This window comes from Schistocerca serialis, chromosome 2, assembly GCF_023864345.2.
Source record: "Schistocerca serialis cubense isolate TAMUIC-IGC-003099 chromosome 2, iqSchSeri2.2, whole genome shotgun sequence".
NCBI lineage: Eukaryota > Metazoa > Arthropoda > Insecta > Orthoptera > Acrididae > Schistocerca > Schistocerca serialis.
The window spans coordinates 904,702,490-904,723,069 of record NC_064639.1 but is presented as its reverse complement, the minus strand read 5'-3'; the positions used below and the strand labels follow the sequence as shown (position 1 = coordinate 904,723,069).

Below are 20,580 nucleotides of genomic sequence, written 5' to 3'. Positions count from 1 at the left end.
ACTTGGGTGAAACATGTCAATTGCGAGACATAATTACAGTCCATGGAGTGGGGGCACACAAGGTCCCCCAAGAAACCAAGAAAATGTTTGTGAACCTTGTCAGCAAGTAAGTTGCTGGCAACAGTGTTTTGGGATAGGCAAGGCGTGCTTCTTATTGATTTTCTTTAACATGGAGCAACCATAAATTCTGCCCGGTACTGTCAAACTTTGCACGGCCTTAGAAAAGCAGTTCAAAACAAACGCCGAGGAAAGCTGTTGTCCAAAATTTTGTTTTTGCATGACAATGTCCAGCCTCACACGGCAGACTGCACTAAAGAACTTCTTAATTCATTCAAATTGGAAATTTTCCCTCATCTGCCCTACCGCCCCGATCTTGCACCAAGCGACTTCCACTTGATTCCCAAGATGAAGAACTGGCTTGGAACGCAGCACTTTGATGACGACGCGGAACTCCAGGCAGGTGTGACTCACTGGTTGAAGTCTTAGGTGGCAGAATTTTATGACGAAGGTCTTCCAAAGCTTGTCCACTGCTATGATAAAGCGCCTCAGTGTGTTTGGTGACTGTGTGGAAAAGTAATGTCAGTCACTCTTTCAAATATATATATATATATATATATATATATTCCTTGTACTTAGTTCTTTTTTAATGTCAAAATGCTCCCTACTATCTGAATAGCCCTTGTAAATCAACTATGTTTCATTGCTGATGTTATACTTTTGCTGATGCTCACCTATCCATTCCATTCATCTGCTCTTCCAAGTCCTATGCAGTCCCTGACAGAACTACAGTGTCATTGGAAAATCTGAAAGTTTTATTTCTTCTCATTGAACATTAATTCTATCTCCAAATTTCACCATTTCACATTGGTTTCCTTCAAAGCTTGCTCTATGTACAGGTTCAATAACATCAGGGATAGGCTACAATTCTGCCTCAGTCCATTCTCAACTACTGCTTCTCTTTTATGTCCTTAGACCAATATAACTGCAATCTGTTTGCTGCACAAGTTACAAATAATCTTTCCCTCCCTGTATTTTGTCCCAGCTAACTTCAGAATTTCAAAGAATCTGTTTGAAGTAACATCGTCAAAGCTTTCTCTAAATCTTCAAACACTATAAATATGGGTTTATCTTTCTTCTAAAATAAGCCATAAGATCAGAATTGCCTCTGTTGTTCCCATATTTCTTTGGAATCCTAACAGGTCTTCCCTGAGGTCAGCTTCTGCATTTCCCTGTTCTCCTGCAAATAATCCATGCCAGTATTCTGCAACCATGACTCAAAACTGATAGTTCAGTAATACTTCACCTGACAGTACTTGGAATTACTACATTTTTCTTGGCGGCTAAAAGGGATGTTTCAGTTGTTCCATAAATTTTTCACACCCAATAGAATAGTTCTGTCCTGAATCTGGGGGAATGTCTATGTCAGGGCCATGTTTTGACTTTGCCCTTTCAGGGCTCTGTTGTATCTTCTCTCATCTCATTTAACTTATTCCATTTCTTGTAATATTATTTTCAAAGTTCATTTCCCTTGTATAACTCATCTATATATCCCTTCCACCTTTGTTTTCCCTTATTTGATTAGGACTGTTTACCATCTGATCTCGTGATGTTCATGCAGCTGCTTTTGTCCAAAGGCCTCTATAGTTTCTCTGTAGGCAGTATCTGTCGTTCCCCACAGTGAAATATGCTTCTAAATCCTTACATTTGTCCTCTAGCCAATCCTGCCATTCCTGTCAGTCTCATTTTTTAGACTTCCTCAACTGCTTTACTTTTATATTTTCTCCTTTCATCAGTTAAATCCAGTATGTCCTGTGTGATCCAAGGATTTCTACTAGGCCTTGTCTTTTCACTCATTTGATAATCTGCTGCCTTCACAATTTCTGCTGTCTTGTACTGTATTCCTTTCCCTGTTCTAGTCAGTCGTTGCCTAATGCTCCCTCTGAAACTCTAGACACCCTCTCATTCTTTCGACTTTTAATCTACAGTTTATAAACATAGTTCATAACCAATAAATTGTATTGGATGAACTGCTACCCCGAGAAATGTCTTACAGTTTAAAATCCGGTTCTGTAATCTGTGTCTTAGCATTATATAATCAATCTGAAAACTTCCAGTTTCTCCAGGTTTCTTCCATGTATAAACCCTTCTTTCATGAGATAGTGATGATTAAGTTATGCTCTGTGCAAAATTCTGTCAGGCAGCTTCCTCTTTCATTCCTTTCCCCCAGTCCATGTTCACCTAATATTTTTTCTTCTCTTCCTTTTCCTACTATCAAATTCCAGTTTCCCATCCCAATTCAATTTTTGTATCCATTAAGTATCTTAATAATTTCTTTTATCTCACCAGACATTTCTTCAGTCTCTTAAACAGTGGAGCTAGTTGGCATATCAACTTGAACTACAGGGTGTACATCAAGTCTGGGAACACTTTCAATTATTTATTGCACAAGAATTAAACATTGTACAGATGTCATGCATATTGCGTTTTGAAGAGAAACTCTGAAAGTTTTTTTTACAAACATTTGATATGTGAATCATGAGCGACCCAGCAGACATCAGGATGGTAATCGAATTCTTGCCTTGCCCATCCCAGCATGGCATCGTCGACTGTGGCAGTCGCTTCCCGTGTTCTCTCCCGGAGCTCAGCTACATCACGTGGTAGAGGTGCTACGTACACCAGATCTTTAATGTGTCTCCACAGAAAAAAAGTCATACGGAGTGAGATCTGGTGGTCTGGGAGGCCATTTCATGGAACAGCTGTCCCCTTGTGTAGCACAGCCAATTCATCGATGCGGCAGCTTCCGTGTTCAGGTTCCCATGAACTTCACGGTGGAAATGTTGCAGGACTTTTCCACACTGTCATTGGAGCCATTTCAAGTTCACGAGATGCACAACGCACTGATTTCTTTAGACTCCTTATGAATGTCTCTTGTATGCGCTCCACATTCACTTCACTCACCCTGGGATGTCCAATTCTCTTTGCCAGGCACAAGCAACCCGTCGTAATGAATTTGTTGTGCCAGTGGTAAATGACCTTCCTTGTTGGTGGCTTCTTACTGTACTTGGTTCTAAACATCCGTTGAACAGGTGTAGCACACTTGTTTTTGTCCAACTCCAACACACAGAAAGCTCGCTCCGCATGTGAACTCGCCATTTTTGCGACTAGTGCTGACTATCAGCAAATTACCAAACTTGGGGTTTCTCTTCAAAATGACGTGTGTATGATATCTGTACAGTGTTTGGTTCTTGTGCAATAAATAATTGAAAGTTTTCCTGGACTTTATGTACACCCTGTACTATGGTGGGTGTGGAGTTGTGTCTGTCCTGGCTACAATAATGTGTTCAATATGCTGTTCATAGTAGCTTATTTGTGTTCCTATTTTTTAAATTCATTATTAAACCTGCTCCTGCATTACCCTATTTGATTTTGTATTGATAACCCTGTATTCACCTCACCAGAAGTCTTGTTACTCCTGCCACCGAACTTCACTAGCTCCTGCTGTATTTAACTTAAACCTGTCCAGTTTCCTTTTTAAATTTTCTGACCTTCCTGCCCAAACAAGGGAGCTGACATTCCACGCTTTAGTCTGTATGACACCAGTTTTGTTTCCCCTGAAAGTGACATCCTTGTGAGTAGTCCCCACCTGGAGATCCAAATGGGAGATTATGTTACCTGAGAAGATGCCCTCATCATTTATCCATACAATAGATCATCATTTAACCATACACTATAGCTGTATGCCCTTCGCAAAAATTATGACTGTAGTATCACCTTGCTTTCAGCAGTTCATAGTAACCACATTGCTTTCATCTACTTTCTCAAAAGGTTTAATAGTACAGTGGCAGTTAGGTCCTGCATCCTTTTTATCTCCAGTTACTCCAGAACAAGATTCATACTATTCACCTGCTTTACACCACTTCTGCTTAAACTTCCTTCATGAGGTACATGTCATCCTCTTCTAAGATGATCTCTTCATCTGTCTTCTGCTCCTTCAGACAGGTATCTGAGACAGTGACAGATAGCTTAATATTAAGGCCATGAAGAAATCCTATGCAGATTATCCGATTGCTAACAAATATTATTATTATTATTATTATTATTATTATTATTATTGTTACTATTGTTGTCATCATCATCATCATCATCATTATTATTATTACTATTATTTTCACTTGGGTGAATATAAATGAAGAGATATGCATATACACACCATGAAGCCTTCAACAACAGCCATTCAGTGACAACCTTGTGGTTCATGTACTACAGGAGCATAATGGGATGTACATACATGTACCAATATGTTCATGAAGATTTGCAAATTTATGTACTTCTGAGTCATTGGGAATATACTCAGGATCCTGGTCAGAGATATCAGGATCACTAAACAGTCTTCATTTTCTTCTAATTCGTCAAATGTGGTCATAATCGTGGAAAACATACATGGGGCCCCTCTCAGTGCTAGCCATTTTACCTGTCTTTCGTCATTATGTTGCTGCAGCAGGCAGCCACTAGTGTTTACCATGAAGCATAACCCTGATATTTGTTTACTGAAATTTGAACCTGTTCCTGGTGTATTATATTCTGGTGTTCATAGGTAGTGCTGATTGCCTTACAACTCAAAATACGTGTGCTGATCCTTGCACTTGACTCTACGAAATAAGCACTTACCAGACAACTGTGTGAAGGGTGAATAATTGTTTCCCATGGCCCTGATTAAAAATGTGTTATGTTTGCTATTGTTAGCAGATGCCAGTGTCTATATATTTAAATTAGCAAGTGTATTACTCTTTCCAAATGGTGAAACAATAAACGAGATGGCCATGCAAGCATACATAATATACTAACTTGCTTAAAATGTTTTTAAGTATATGTATGTATGTATGTATTATTTATTTATTTATTAATTATTACATGCCACCTGACTACTTATGGTCACATTACACCTTCATTTATTTTCCTTTTCCTCTGTCTGGAATTTCATATGCTTCCTGTACTACATCATCTTTTCACTGGCTTGCTTTCCTTGCACTTTTCTTAAAGTTCGTCCACGTCTCTTAGGTCCTCTTTCAGATTTAACCTCTTCCAAATTCTGCATTTTGCTTGTAAATGTATTTGCTTCCAACATTTGGGACTATGTGTTGTCAGACCTGTCTTAATCTTTTCTCACTTTCTTAATCCCTGTTGCAGCATGTATCTTTTCCTTCTGTAGAAAGTTGAATATTTGTTTGGTTATGTGTTTTCATTCATTCTTTACATGTGTCCATGAAATGTTAGCTGCCTCGTAGGCATAGTCTTCAAAATTCTTTCCGTGTTCTGTGTGACTTCTGTGTTGCTTCATTGTTTCCATCCGCCTTCAGTTCAAACTGCACCTATAATTTTCCTTTCCCAGACCTTTAGCTCTTCCGGACTACATGTTGTCATGAGGCATTTACTAGTGTAGAGGTATTCCAGTTTGACAATGGTGTTGTAGTAGATTAATTTGACATTCCTGGAGAGACACTTCATATTGTGGTTTTTTTTAAATCTATGTGAGTCAAATGTCCAGCTGCAGCTTTTTCGTGTCCATTCTCCTGTGAAGTTCTTGCCAAGGTACTTATCGACACTTTCAATCTGACCTGTCCCTGTTTAATTGAATTTTGGTCCATATTTATCACAAGTTTTATCTTTTTAATTGTTATCCTGAGTGGTGTTATTTTGACATTGCTATTCATTTTTATACAGTTGTACACACGAGCAGAAGTGCTGAGCGCTGAAGATGCCTGGCATTGCCCATACTGTAATCGCAAGCAAGAGGTAGTCAAGAAGTTGGGTCTGTGGTCTCTGCCAGATATTCTTGTGATACACCTAAAACGTTTCAGACAGGTATGTAGTGTTTACTGATAATATTGTAACTGTGTGCACACTGGTAGTTATCAAACTAATTAAAAATATTTCACAATATATATTGGTATCTGTAACATAACAAAAAAAGATTTGGTTTAAAGTATTCTTCCTCAGTTATCATTTTTTATATTGTGTAAGAAGCAGCGAGTTTCTTAACTTTTGGCATAACAGTTGCTGACATTTAAAATAGAAAAAAAAACCACAATATATCCTCATTTCAATATTAATGTTTTTCCACGAAAGGGACAATATAGTTGAAAGTAAATTTTAAAATTGTATCACAATCAAGTCTTTTAATTGTTGATATGGTCATGGAAAATCTTGGGCTGAACACAAGAACTGGTTTGAGGAAAGACAGTCACTCACAATACTAGAGCATTTAGCAATAGGGGAGATAAGCACATAAACAACACAGTTAGTGTCATATCTCACTGAGTTGCAGCTCTCCTCAGATGTTATTCATTTACACAGCAGGGTACAAATCTCATAAACATGTATTTATAACTTAAATAATATATAACCTAAAGATATGTCATAAAAATTCATTGCCATATGTTTGAATATCATAGCTACAAATTTTTTGGTTAAATTCGTATGCACACAATTCTGAACAAGTACTGATTGGGCATGAAATACCTGTCAATGACTCATGTCCAGTGTGCGACCACAGTCCTAAACCAAAATTCACAACAAAACCAAGTATTTACCTCATCAAAGTCCTAGGAGGAGGACAGGTCTATTGTTGATAATCCATCCGTAAGTGTAGTTGTGCTATCATCCATGGAGCATGATGAGCTGTGATAGGGCAGGGATTAAGTGAAGACTTTGAGATACTGCTTCACCAGCTCAAACCAGACACTCCCCTTTCAACCTAAACTAGGCCTTAGGCTATGCTACAGATTGAAAGGTCACAGAATGTGCACCCGTGAGTGTTTTGTGCGACGCATAAGCCATGGCAAGGATGCTGGGCTGTGTATACAGTGTGGTGCTTTGTCAGCATTCCTGAAGTTCTGTGGGGAGCCATGGCTATCTACAGCAGCAGAGGGTTGCATCTTTACACACACTGCTCGGCCTGGGCCTCCCATGGGACTGGGAGCACTGGGGCGGCGGGGCACTGATTTAGAAACTGGTTATATCAATCACCTTTTCATAAACTCTAAAGGCAAGCCGCATGCTTTAGGAATGCCCCGAGTTAAACTGATGGCATCATTTCTCACATCCTAAACTCTGAAACCCCCCCCCCCAGGGGCTCATGGTTCTTCCATGAGTTCATGTGTGGGGCACAAGGGACCCTGAGATACTGCTGCCCATTCTTCCTTCCTGGGCTGCATTTCCTTCCCCTTGCCCCTCGCTCCCTGTCCTCTATCCTTTCCTTCTGCCCCTCTTTCTCCTCACTTGATGTTCTAACTTATGTTGACCTGGATGTCCACCTGGTTTCTTGTATTCCTCCCGGTTTTTGTTCCTTTGCCTTTTCTTTTTCACCTTTCCTTTTTTGGCATTTTTGATCCCCCTTTGGGGTTTGACCTCCACTTCTAAATTTTCTCTCTGTAGTGCGAGCCATTTTGGGAAGAACTGCCTACCTAGCAGCTGCTGTGTGGATTCCTCTCCTCCACCTCCCCCCCTCATTCCTCCCTTCCTTCCCCGCTGTAGACCACCATTCCCTCTCTCCCAGTCTGCTAGATCACGAGCATGTGTAGCCAGTTCTTGTGGTGGAGGTGTTATGTACCCAGCTGGCTGAGCTCCCTGATAACACAGGGATCACATTTCTAATACCTAAGCTGTTGCCTCCCCATGTATGCCTAGGAGTGGTTGCTCGTCATTCTGGAGCATTGGAACTCCCAGCAGTGGCTGCCATACCAGGTGGCTTTTGCTGTGACTGGATGACACCCACAGCGATATCCATTGATTGGAGTGGATGGTATCAGGGCTGATGCTTTGCATATGAATTATGTTAAGCTCCAAAAAACTGGCTGATCTTTTACAGCTATCTATTCTTTTGGCAATGGATCAGTTAATGCTGCTTCTTATGAACCTGCAGCCTTCCCTTCCCTGGCTACATCCTGGGAGGAGGGCCAGGCTCACCAGCTTGAGGTGAAATACTCCCTGCACTACTTGGTCTGTATTAGGACTTTCACCCCACCATGCCATTACTTTTTGCGAAATTTGTTGAAGACAAGTTTGGCGAAGTATAGTCTCTCAGTAAGGTGCGGTTCGGTTCATTGTTGTTCAAAACTACTTCTGCCGCTTAAACTGCAGCTCTTCATGCTTGTGAACATTTTGGTGGCACCCCAGTGTCCATTACTCCTCATCAGTTTTTGAATATGGTTCAGAGTCATTTTTCATTGGGATCTCATCCTCCATACTGATGAGGAACTCTGGGCCAGGCCAATCTGAAATGATGCAGCATTCATTTTGTTTGGAATGTTCAAAAATGTACAAAGGTCAATCTCATCAATACCAGGATCTTTATTTTGCCATTTCAGGGAGATACACTCCCAGAGAAGGTCAAGGTTATGGTATACTTGTGTGATGTGAAGCTATAGGTCCACCACCCATGATGTATTTTTGGTACTTGCGTTTCAGGCATAAGTCTTCTTGCTGTCCGGAGGGCCCTCCGTGCAGTGAATTGGGACACACACTGCATGATGGGGCCCCTTTGTTCCATCGTCCGTGTTTGTTAACTGTAATGACTGTCACTCTCCACACTCATCGGACTGCCCGGTTTATAAGAAGGAACAGGAGATACAAGTGTATAAGTCCCTTGATTGTTTCTCCTACACTGTGGCTCGCCAAAAATATGACCATCTTCACTGTGTGTGCTGATGACATCTAACTTTGCCTCTGTTACATCCCTTCCTCCTCCTCCCCCTTCCTTACCCCAGTCCCATCCCCCTCTCCTCTTCCCCCTGCTTCCCCCTGCCCACAGTCGTCCTGCTCTCTCTGTTGCGAATCTTGCACTCCCTCAATTCCCTGCCCTCCTCAAACAATGAAGGAGGAAGAAACGTATGTCCCAGGAAAGGGCCCCCTCCAGTGCTCCTGAAGGCCTGTGCTCTGAGCCTGACGTCTTCATGGATGTCACCCTGTCCTCGTTTTAATGGGTAGTGACTTGGCAGCATGACAGGCTCCAGCCCATTTGCCGCGCATTTGGATCCCCATTCTGTGCATATTCAGTGGAACTGTAATGGATACTACCATCACTTCCCGAAGTTGCAGTCCCTGATTTCCTTTTACTTGGCAGCTTGTGTCATTCCCCAGAAATCTCATTTTACTGATGCTCACTCATCAGCTCCTCATGGGTTCCATGTTTTCTGTCAGCCCTTTGAGGATTTTGGGTGGCGTTCACATGTTGGTCCATACGAATGTTGTTATATCGTGGATCCCCCTTCGTACTACATTGGAAGCAGTTGCCGTCCGTGTCCACTTTGATTCTGCAGTCATAGTTTGCACTCTCTATCTCACTCCTGACAGGCCGCCTACACCCACTGCCCTTCTTCAGCAACTCCTCCCTTCATTCCTCCTACTTAGGGATTTTAATATCCTTCACCCTTTGTGGCACAGGCACATAAGTTTCATCTAACAGGGGCTCCTCATTGGCCAGTTTCTTGCTGAACTAAACCTGTGCCTTTTTAGGGAGGGTTCCCCTACTCATTTTAGTGTCATCTATGGCACTCTTCTGCTTTTGATCTTTCACTCACTTACCTTCCCCTCTTGCTTCCTTACACATGATGACCTATTCTGACTTCCTGTTGATTCTCTGGTTCACTCCCCCCCCCCCCCCATCCTGCCCGATGGCGAAGTTACTGTGCTGGGCTTTCCATCATGCTCTTTGGCCTCTGTCTGCCTTCCAGGTTGTGTATTGATGAAGTCATTTGTGATATGTCCAATAAAATAATTTGCATCACTGGCATTCTGTTCGCTGCTTGATGGACGCCCTTCACCACCGGTCAGTTCCGTGTTGGAGCTCATCCATTGCCACCACCATTCATGGTCGTTGTTGTTTCTTGCAGCCTCTTAAGCGGCATACGTCATCCGCTTGTTGTATCACCTTTAAACATCTTCACGCCAAAATCCTTTACTTAATCAAACAGAGCAAACAGGTGTGTTGGGAACACTTTTTAACTTCTTCCTAGGTTCTTCTGTCTCTTCGCCACGTGTGTGGACTACATTGCACCCTCAGAGGTTGTGAGTGACTATCCTCCATTTCAGGCCTTGCCTTTCCAGGTGGCCTTTGCACAGATCCATCAGTTCTCAAGGAACACTTCACAACCCATTTTGCAACTGCATTACCCGTCAGTCTCCTATCCAGCCGCCTTCCTCCTCCAGAAACAGTGAACTGCAGCTTCCCATATAAGTTTCACCTCTTGTGAGGAGGAATCCTACAGTGAACCTTTTACTAAATGGGAACTTTTTCTGATCCTCTCTTCTTCCCTCAATTCAGCCCTTGGTCCTGATTTAATCCATAACTATTTGCTTCAACTCCTCAGCCCTCCATGACGACAGTATTTCCTCCAGGTGTTGAACTGTACTTGGCTCCAAGACATTTCCCCTCGAGAGACAGTGTTGTGGTTCCTATCCTTAAGACAGGCAAGGACCCATCATCCTCTGATAGTTACAGCCAGTCATTGTGACCAATGACACCTGTAAATTATTTGAAAGGATGCTGGCTCATAACCTCAGTAGGGTCCTCGAATCTTGGGATCTTTTCTCCCTTCACCAATGCAGCTTTCGGGAGGGATGAACTCCGATCAATCACCTGTTTCGATTGGAAACCTCAATTTGGCAGTCCTTTTCTCAGCACCACCATCTTATCACAGTTTCTTCGATCTTTGTAAGGCCTACGACACAGCTTGGTCATCACATTCTGCTTATACTCCATGAGAGGAGCCTAACAGCTCCTGTCCCACCAGTAATTCAGAGTTCAGATTGGCACTGTTCTCAGCTCTCCGCAGACCCAGGAGAGTGGCATTCCAATGGGCTACATATTCAGTGTCCTTACTTTTCTCATTGCTATAAATGGACTTATACCTTCTGCCAGACCTTTGATCACTTCTTCTCTGATGTAGATGATGTATTTGGGATAGCTCCCACTTGGCCTCTGCAGAGTGACAGCGCCAGGTTGTCATCCAGTGCACTTCCATGTGTATGCTCTCACATGGTTTTCAGTTCTCCCCCCATAAGTTGTGGTTGGTGCATTTCCGTTGCCGTTCATCCTAATCAGAAGCTCTACCTTGATGCCCAACCTCTGACCATGATCCCCCAGTTACATTTCTTGTTTCTTCTTTTTGAAAACAAGTTTACTTTGTTGTTCCATATCTGCCTTTTGAAGGATGGATGTTTTCGTAAACTCAATTTGCTGTTTTATAAAATCAATTTTCTACACTCCCTTGCCCACACTTCTTGGGGTCCAGATCAGTATACTCATCTCGGCCTTTATCGGGAGTTACTTCTATCTCATCTGAATGATGGTTGTCAAGTTTATGGGTCAGCTGCCCATTCCACAATGCTGCCTTGAACCCGGTTTACCCTCATGGTATCTGTTTAACCACTGGTGCCTTTCGCACTAGTCATGTCAATGATCTTCTGGTTGATGCTGGGATCCCTCCACTTTTGGTCCGACAGTCCCATCTCCTGTTCCCTCCCCCCCAGGAGGCTCGCCACTCTTTGGTGGGTTTGTGCTTGACTACCATGGTAGCCCCAGCCTTTACAGCATTTTTTCCCTTCTATGCTGCATGTCTATCCTCCTGATATCCTTTTTCCCCCCTCACTTGGGGAACATGTCTGGAATGTTGTTGGGAATGTTCTGCATTGTCTGTTGCTGACGTAAGAACAGCCTCACTTTTATTTTTTGCTCCCTTTTCCTTTATTTGTTTCCCTTCTCCTCTCGTTCCTCTACTTCAGTGTTTGAAGTTCCTCTTTTTCTTCTTCCTCCCTGTGTGCTCCTGAAGGCCGGCCCATGAGTCTGACGTGTAACAAGTGACCGGGTAATGCGTGATTCCCAGCACCGGGTTGACAGGTAGGGTTTGCGCGTACCCTCTGGTATGGGCCAGACCGAGGGATGGGTGATTGCCTGAGCTACAACCTTCCCAAATTGCCGATTGGTCCCTCTGTCAGGTGTTCAAGAGGTGTGAACAATCACCTAAGGCAAGTGCACCCCCTTGTGAAGGGGCCCCCCAGTTGGAAGGAGCGCATCATTGGAGATGCTGGCAGTCATGGCGGACTTTCTCACAATGAGTCAATCGTCTTCCCAATCAACGTCTACGAAACATAAATACAATGAGGCTAATGATTCAAAGACTCTTCTCGCTGCACCACAGTTCCTCATGGTCCAACAGACTGAAGACGGTCAGTCTTTCGCCACAGTAAATCTGTTTATTATTCAGAAAGGTGTTGATGCAACTGCCAGCCCTCTGCAATGTTGCTCTCGTTTACGGAATGGCGCTTTGCTTTTGGAGACTACTTCTAATTGTCAAGCACAACGCTTCTCCAAGGCTACCCTGTTCGTGTCGAGGCCCATAGAAATTCTAATTCTTCCCGTGGTGTAATTTACACCAGGCTGCTAGACAGTTAAACCGAGGCCAAAATCCAGTCTTACAACTCTGATCAGAATGTCGCGTCCATCCATCGTGTAATGAAAAAGGTACATTCCTCCTTACTGCCCATCTACACTCTTTTTCTCACCTTTGATAGAGTGGTACTTCCATCCAAGATCAAAGCAGGCTATTAAATTATCACAGTCAAGCCGTACATTCAGAACCCGATACGGTGCTACCAGCATCATCATTTCAAACTTACTAGAACATCTTGTCGACACACAGCTAAATGGGTCACGTGCATGAGGGTGATTGTCCACCTCCTTCTCCACACTGCATAAACTGTAGCCATGCCGCTTCCTCTCAGGATTGTCCCATGTAGCTGATGAACAGGCTGTTCAAGAGATCTGCATAAAGGAAACAGTGCCTTACGCAGTAGCTCACAAGTTACTGGCTATTCGCAAATCCTGCATTCTTCCATCTGGCACCTATAGTACTGTTCTTGTTACCCCTCGCTCCATGAAGGACATGGCCATGCAGATGTGCAACCTCCAATTCACCTCTGAGGTTGTGAAATCGCTCAGTGTCAATGTAGCATCGTGCCATCCCCCCGTCCAGCAGTGCAACAATCCGTCAAACTCTCACCTCACAGGGCGAAGCCACCAGCTACACAAATGGTAGGCCGGAAAGGACAGAAGGAATACTTCCATGAAGACTTCCTCCATCCCTCCAGCCAAACAACACCCGATTCTTCCTCTAACTGGAAAGGCTTGAAGAAGTCCACCAAAGGCAAATGATCTTCTCCTTCACCAACTCGAAGATCCTCTTCAATGGTGTTGCCACGAGATACTTTAGCCCCGCTGGCCTCCGTGTCGCCGGTGCGCATCACCAACCGTTTTTCAGCGTTGGACGCCACAGACTGACTGCACAAGCAAACTGATGATTCTGTGGACCCCATGGAGCAGGCTGCTCCTGCTTCTGTGTAGTAGCGACTCTTCACCAGCTGTCACTCAGCAGCCACCGAGGTGACACCCCTGCATCTCTTCCTCACCATGACTCTCCTCCAAAGGAATGCTTGCAGCCTTCAGTCCCACAAAGAGGATTTACGGCTACTTTTAGCATCGCAGTGTCCTCTTGTACACTGCCTTCAGGAAACGAAATTGTGCCCTCACGACCCGCTTTGAGCTTTCACATTTCTACCGATTCGTTTTGACCTTACCCCTGAGGTCGGCACTCCATCTCATGGGGGCATCATGCTGCTCATATGGGATGACATTCATAGTCAACCCATCTCCCTGACTACCCATCTTCAAGCTGTTGCAGTTCGCCTTTTCCTTCCCCACCTGACTTTTTCCCTCTGTACCATTTATGTCCCTCTGACATTCGATGTCACCAGGGCAGACTTCCTTCAGGTTATAGGGCAGCTACGTCCCCCATTTATGCTACTTGGTAATTTTAATGCACATCATCCTTTTTGGGGTTCTCCCAGGACCTGTCAGAGAGGTGCCCTCTTGGCTGACCTTCTTAACCAGCTTAACCTCTTCTGCCTTAACACTGGGGCACCCAATTTCCTTTTCGACTCTTCGCACACTTATTGTCATTTGGACCTATCCACCTATCGTTCTGCACTGCCCAGCCTGCCCATAATCTCGCTGCCCAGCCTGCCCATCGTCTCGAGTGTTTCCGTTCTTTCTGACACCTACTTGAGTGACCATTTCTTGTGTGCTATCCATTTTCTGACTCCTAGCCCATCCATGTGCACGCCCAAATGACAGCTTACTAAGGCTGACTCGCAGATTTACTCCTCCCTGATGACCTTCAAAGAACAAGATTTCCCCAGTTTTGATGACCAGGTAGAATATCTCACAAACTTTATCGTTACTGCTGCAGAACGTTCCATTCCTTGCACTTCCTCTTTACCAGTCGTGTCCCAGTCCTTTGGTGGACTGAGGCATGCTGTGATGCAATTCACACACGGAGACATTCTTTCCGCATTTTTAACCATTGTCCTATGATGGCAAACTGCATGTGTGCAAAGTGTCGTTGCATTCTTTGAGACAGCAAAAAGCTAGCTGGATTCATTCACTAGTTCTTTTAACAGTTGCATCCCTTCCTCTGTTGTGTGGGGCCAACCTCTGACAGCTCTCTGGGACCAAGATCCATTCCCCAATTTCTGACCTGACAGTAGCAGACATTGTCCTCGTGGACCCTGTTGCTATCTTCAACACCTTGGGCCACCATTTTACGGAAGTTTCGAGCTCTTCCCACTATCGCCCTGCCTTCCTCCATCGGAAACGAGCAGAGGAGGCTCGGGCGATACCCTTCTCTTCTCTGAATTGTGAGTGGTACAGTGCTGCCTTTACTATGAGGGTGCTAGATCATGCTCTCAGTTCATCCCGATCCTCTGCCGCAGGGCCAGATGCCATCCACATTCAGATGTTGCAGCACCTTTCTCTTGTGGGCAAGCACTTTCTGCTAAACACATACAACTGCATCTGGGCAGAGGGCACATTTCCCAGACACTGGTGTGAAGCCACTGTCATACCCATCCCTAAGCCCGGTAAGGACAAAAACCTTCCTTCTAGCTACCGCCCCATCTGTCTTACAAGCTGCATTTGCAAGGTGATGGAACGTATGATTCATGCCCGGCTGGTATGGTGGCTTGAGTCTCACAATTTACTGATGACTGCACAATGTGGATTTAGAGCGCGGCATTCTGCAATTGACCATTTCATTGCTTTGTCCACCAATGTCATGAATGGTTTTCTGTGGAAATCCCAGACTGTGGCTGTGTTTTTCGATTTACAGAAGGCCTATGACATGATGGAGAGCTGATATCCTCCGTACTCTTTACACGTGGGGTTTCTGTGGCCACCTTCCCTTTTTCCTTCAGGCATTTTTAAAAGACCGAGTTTTCAATGTGCGTGTGGGTTCTGCCTTGTCGGACACCTTTATCCAGCAAAATGGTGTGCTTCAGGGTTCCATCCTGAGCGTTGTCCTCTTCGCTATCGCCATTAACCCTACAATGGCCTGTCTCCCGCTGGGCATCTCTGGCTCCCTTTTTGACATCTATTGCAGTTTTCCATGGACCTGTCTCACTGAGCGGTGTCTTCAGTGATGTCTTGATCGTCTTTACTCTTGGAACATCGACAGTGGCTTTCGCTTTTCAACTGACAAAACTGTCTGTCTGAATTTCTGGCGACACAATTGGTTTATCCAATCATCTTTACATATTGGGTCTGTTGTGCTTCTATTCATTGAAACTACAAAATTATTGGGGCTCTTGCTCGATAGGAAACTGTCTTGGTCCTTCCATGTGTCTAACCTGGCAGCCTGCTGTACACGGTTCCTCAATGTCCTGTGTGTCCTCAATGGTACTTCCTGGGATGCTGATCGAACCACTCTCTTCCATTTGTACCGGTCCCTTGTCTGTTCGAAACTAATGGGTGCCTTTTTCACTAGCACAGTTGAGTCTGTATGCTGCAGCTGCTGAACTACCGCTGTCCTACTGCCGTGATTTTCAGGTATGCATGCCGTTTCTCTTCCATGCGTGGCCACGTATCCTATGCCGCCTTTTCTGATGATTACTTTGATTGCCAGTATGGGGTGCGTCCCTCATCTCTGTTACTTCCAGGTTTCTGCTTTCGGCACTTGCTACGGTGGCTAAACTTCACACCACCTGCACCTTTCCTGGTGGGTGTGAACTGTTCACCACCTTGGGTTTGTGAAGCGGCCCATGTTAACCTTGGTCTTCATGCACTTCCTATGGACAGTACTCTAGCCTCGGTCTATTACCTTCAGTTTCACGACCGTCGCATGGATCTTCGTGATAGTTGCTTTGTATACACCGATGGCTCTCTGACTGACCATGGGGGTGGGTGTCCCTTCATCATTGGCACCCGTCTCTTTCGATATTGGCTTCCGGCACACTGCTCAGTATTTACAGCTGAGCTCTTCGCACTGTATCAGGCCACGGAGTACATTTGGCGACACAGCGTTTTCGATTGTGTCCTCTGCTCAGACTCACTCAGCACCCTTCACAGTCTGTGTGCATCTACATCTACATGACTACTCTGCAATTCTCATTTAAGTGCTTGGCAGAGGGTTCATCGAACCACAATTGTACTATCTCTCTACCTTTGCACTCCCGAACAGCGTGCGGGAAAAACGAACACCTAAACCTTTCTGTTCGAGCTCTGATTTCTCTTATTTTATTTTAATGATCATTCCTACCTATGTAGGTTGGGCTCAACAAAATATTTTCGCATTCGGAAGAGAAAGTTGGTGACTGAAATTTCGTAAATAGATCTCGCTGCAACGAAAAAGTCTTTGCTTTAATGACTTCCATCCCAACGCGTGTATGATATCTGCCACACTCTCTCCCCTGTTACGTGATAATTAAAAACGAGCTGCCCTTTTTTGCACCCTTTAGATGTCCTCCGTCAATCCCACCTGGTAAGGATCCCACACCGCGCAGCAATATTCTAACAGAGGACGAACGAGTGTAGTGTAAGTTGTCTCTTTTGTGGACCTGTTGGATCTTCTAAGTGTCCTGCCAATGAAACGCAACCTTTGGCTCGCCTTCCCCACAATATTATCTATGTGGTGTTTCCAACTGAAGTTGTTCGTAATTTTAACACCCAGGTACTTAGTTGAATCGACAGCTTTGAGAATTGTACTATTCATCGAGTAATCGAATTCTAACAGATTTCTTTTGGAACTCATGTGGAACACCTCACACTTTTCGTTATTTAGCGTCAACTGCCACCTGCCACACCATACAGCAATCTTTTCTAAATCGCTTTGCAACTGATACTGGTCTTTGGATGACTTTACTAGACGGTAAATTACAGCATCATCTGCGAACAACCTAAGAGAACTGCTCAGATTGTCACCCAGGTCATTTATATAGATCAGGAAGAGCAGAGGTCCCAGGACGCTTCCCTGGGGAACAACTGATATCACTTCAGTTTTACTCGATGATTTGCCGTCTATTACTACGAACTGCGACCTTCCTAACAGGAAATCACGAATCCAGTCGCACAACTGAGACGATACCCCGTAGGCCCGCAGCTTGATTAGAAGTCGCTTGTGAGGAACGGTGTCAAAAGCTTTCCAGAATCAACTTGAGATCACCTGTCAATAGCGGCCATTACTTCGTGCGAATAAAGAGCTAGCTGTGTGGCACAAGAACAATGTTTTCTGAAACCATGCTGATTACGTATCAATAGATCGTTCACTTCGAGGTGATTCATAATGTTTGAATACAGTATATGTTCCAAAACCCTACTGCAAACCGACGTCAATGATGTAGGTCTGTAGTTCGATGGATTACTCCTACTACCCTTCTTAAACACTGGTGTGACCTGCGCAATTTTCCAATCTGTAGGTACAGATCTATCTGTGAGCGAGCGGTTGTATATGATTGCTAAGTAGGGAGCTATTGAATCAGCGTAATCTGAAAGGAACCTAATCGGTATACAATCTGGACCTGAAGATTTGCGCGTATCAAGCGATTTGAGTTGCTTTGCAACCCCTATGGTATCTACTTCTAAGAAACTCATGCTAGCAGCTGTTCGTGTTTCAAATTCTGGAATATTCCATTTATCTTCCCTGGTGATGGAATTTCAGAAAACTGCGTTCAATAACTCTGCTTTAGCGGCACAGTCGTCGGTAACAGTACCATTGGCACTGCGCAGCGAAGGTATTGAATGCGTCTTGCCGCTTGTGTACTTTACATACGACCATAATTTCTTTGGATTTTCTACCAAATTTCGAGACAATGTTTCGTTGTGGAACCTATTAAAGGCATCTCGCATTGAAGTCTGTGCCAAATTTCGTGCGTCTGTACATTTTAGCCAATCTTCGGGATTTCGCGTTCTTCTGAACTTCGCATGCTTTTTCCGTTGCCTCTGCAACAGCGTTCGGACCTGTTTTGTGTACCACGGGGGATCAGTTCCATCTCTTACCAATTTATGAGGTATGAATCTCTCAATTGCTGTTGCTACTATATCTTCGAATTTGAGCCACATCTCATCTACATTTGCATAGTCAGTTTGGAAGGAATGGAGATTGTCTCTTAGGAAAGCTTCTAGTGACACTTCATCCGCTTTTTTAAATAAAATTATTTTGCGTTTGTTTCTGGTGGATTTGGAAGAAACGGTATTGATCCTAGCTACAACGACCTTGTGATCACTAATCCCTGTATCAGTCATGATGCTCTCTATCAGCTCTGGATTGTTTGTTTTCGCAACCATTTACAATTCGCGTGGTTTTGTGGACTAACTGTTCGAAATAATTTTCGGAGAAAGCATTTAGGACAATCTCGGAAGATATTTTCTGCCTACCACCGGTTTTTAACAAGTATTTTTGCCAACATATCGAGGGAAGGTTGAAGTCCCCACCAACTATAACCGTATAATTATTTGTTATGAGACTCAAATTTTCTCTGAACTGTTCAGCAACTATATCATCAGAGTCTGGGGGTCGGTAGAAGGAGCCAATTATTAACTTAGTTCGGCTGTTAAGTATAACCTCCACCCATACCAATTCGCACGGAGTATCTACTTCGACTTCACTACAAGATAAACCACTACTGACAGACACAAACACTCCACCACCAATTCTGCCTAATCTATCTTTTCTGAACACCGTCTGAGACTTTGTAAAAATTTCTGCAGAACTTATTTCAGGCTTTAGCCAGCTTTCTGTACCTATAACAATTTCAGCTTCTGTGCTTTCTGTTAGTGCTTGAAGCTCAGGGACCTTCCCAGCACAACTACAACAATTTACAACTACAATTCTGACTGTTCCTTGATCCAAGCACTTCCTGTATTTGCCATGCACCCTTTGAGATTGCAGCCCACCCCCTACTTTCCCGAGGCCTTCTAACCTAAAAAACCGCCCAGTCCAAGCCACACAGCCTCCACTACCTGTGTAGCCACCAGCTGAGTGTAGTGAACTCCTGACCTATTCAGCGGAACCCGAAATCCCACCACCCTATGGCGCAAGTCAAGGAATCTGCAGCCAACACGGTCGCAAAACCGTCTGAGCCTGTGATTCAGACCCTCCACCCGGCTCTGCACCAAATGTCCGCAGTCGGTTCTCTCAACGATGCTGCAGATGGTGAGCTCTGCCTTCATCTCGTAAGCAGGACTGGCAGCCTTCACCAAATCAGATAGCCGCTGGAATCCAGAGAGAATTTCCTCAGATCCAAAGCGACACACGTCATTAGTGCCGACATGTGCCACCACCTGCAGCTGGCTGCACCCTGTGCTCTTCGTGGCATGCGGAAGGACCCTTTCTACATCAGGAATGACTCCATCCGGAATGCACACGGAGTGCACACTGGATTTCTTCCCCTCCTTAGCCGCCATATCCCTAAGAGGCCCTATTATGCGCCTAGCATTGGAGCTCCCAACTACCAATAAGCCCACCCTCTGTGATTGCCAGGACCTTGAAGGCTGAGAATCATCCTCTGAAACAGGGCAGGCAGCTGCATCTGGCTCAGCCAGAGACAGTGCCTGAAACCTGTTTGTCAGACACATTGGGGAGGCTTTCTGATCAGCCTCCGGGGACGTCTTTCACTGCCTGCCATGCCTTGGAACGACCTCCCAATCAACTACAGGTGAGGGCTCAGCCCCACTGCGGGCAGCAACCAGGGCAACCACAGCGGCAGACCGATCTAGGAACAGACGGGACGAGGTTGACATCTCTGTGATACCCAAGTCTGGCTCCCCACAGTGGTGCCCATTGGCAACAGCCTCAAGCTGCGCAACCGAAGTCAGCGCCGCATGCAGCTGTGAGCGAAGGAATGCCAACTCAGCCCTCATCCGAACACAGCAATCACAGTCCCTGTCCATTCTAATCGATGTTGAACAACAGTTACTGAAACAAGAGTCCGTGCCTAGATAACGCAAAGGAAACACGCAAAGAATGTATTAACTAACCTGTACAAATGTCTAACGACTGCGCTACAATCTGCCTGAATTTACGATTACAGTAACTAAAACTCGAAATTACACCTCCTATATGAAACTCACACGCAGTTTAAGTAAGAATCTACGAAGTAAACACTAAAGCGCGATGCTACAACTCTCAAATACTATAATACGCCAGAAACTTATGAATTAAACAATGCAAGTACCCAAAAACATGCAAAGAAATT

General features: G+C 44.4%; 1 protein-coding gene across 4 annotated transcripts in view; it reads left to right on the top strand.

Moving 5' to 3' along the window:
• LOC126458256 (ubiquitin carboxyl-terminal hydrolase 31) overlaps positions 1 to 20,580 on the top strand; it is a 359,092-nt gene that overhangs the window by 308,811 nt on the left and 29,701 nt on the right. For all 4 annotated transcript variants that reach the window (XM_050095171.1, XM_050095174.1, XM_050095173.1 and 1 more), the window contains exon 8: positions 5,722 to 5,862. In XM_050095171.1, the coding sequence (XP_049951128.1) occupies positions 5,722 to 5,862 (141 nt within the window). The remainder of the gene's footprint in view (positions 1 to 5,721; positions 5,863 to 20,580) is intronic.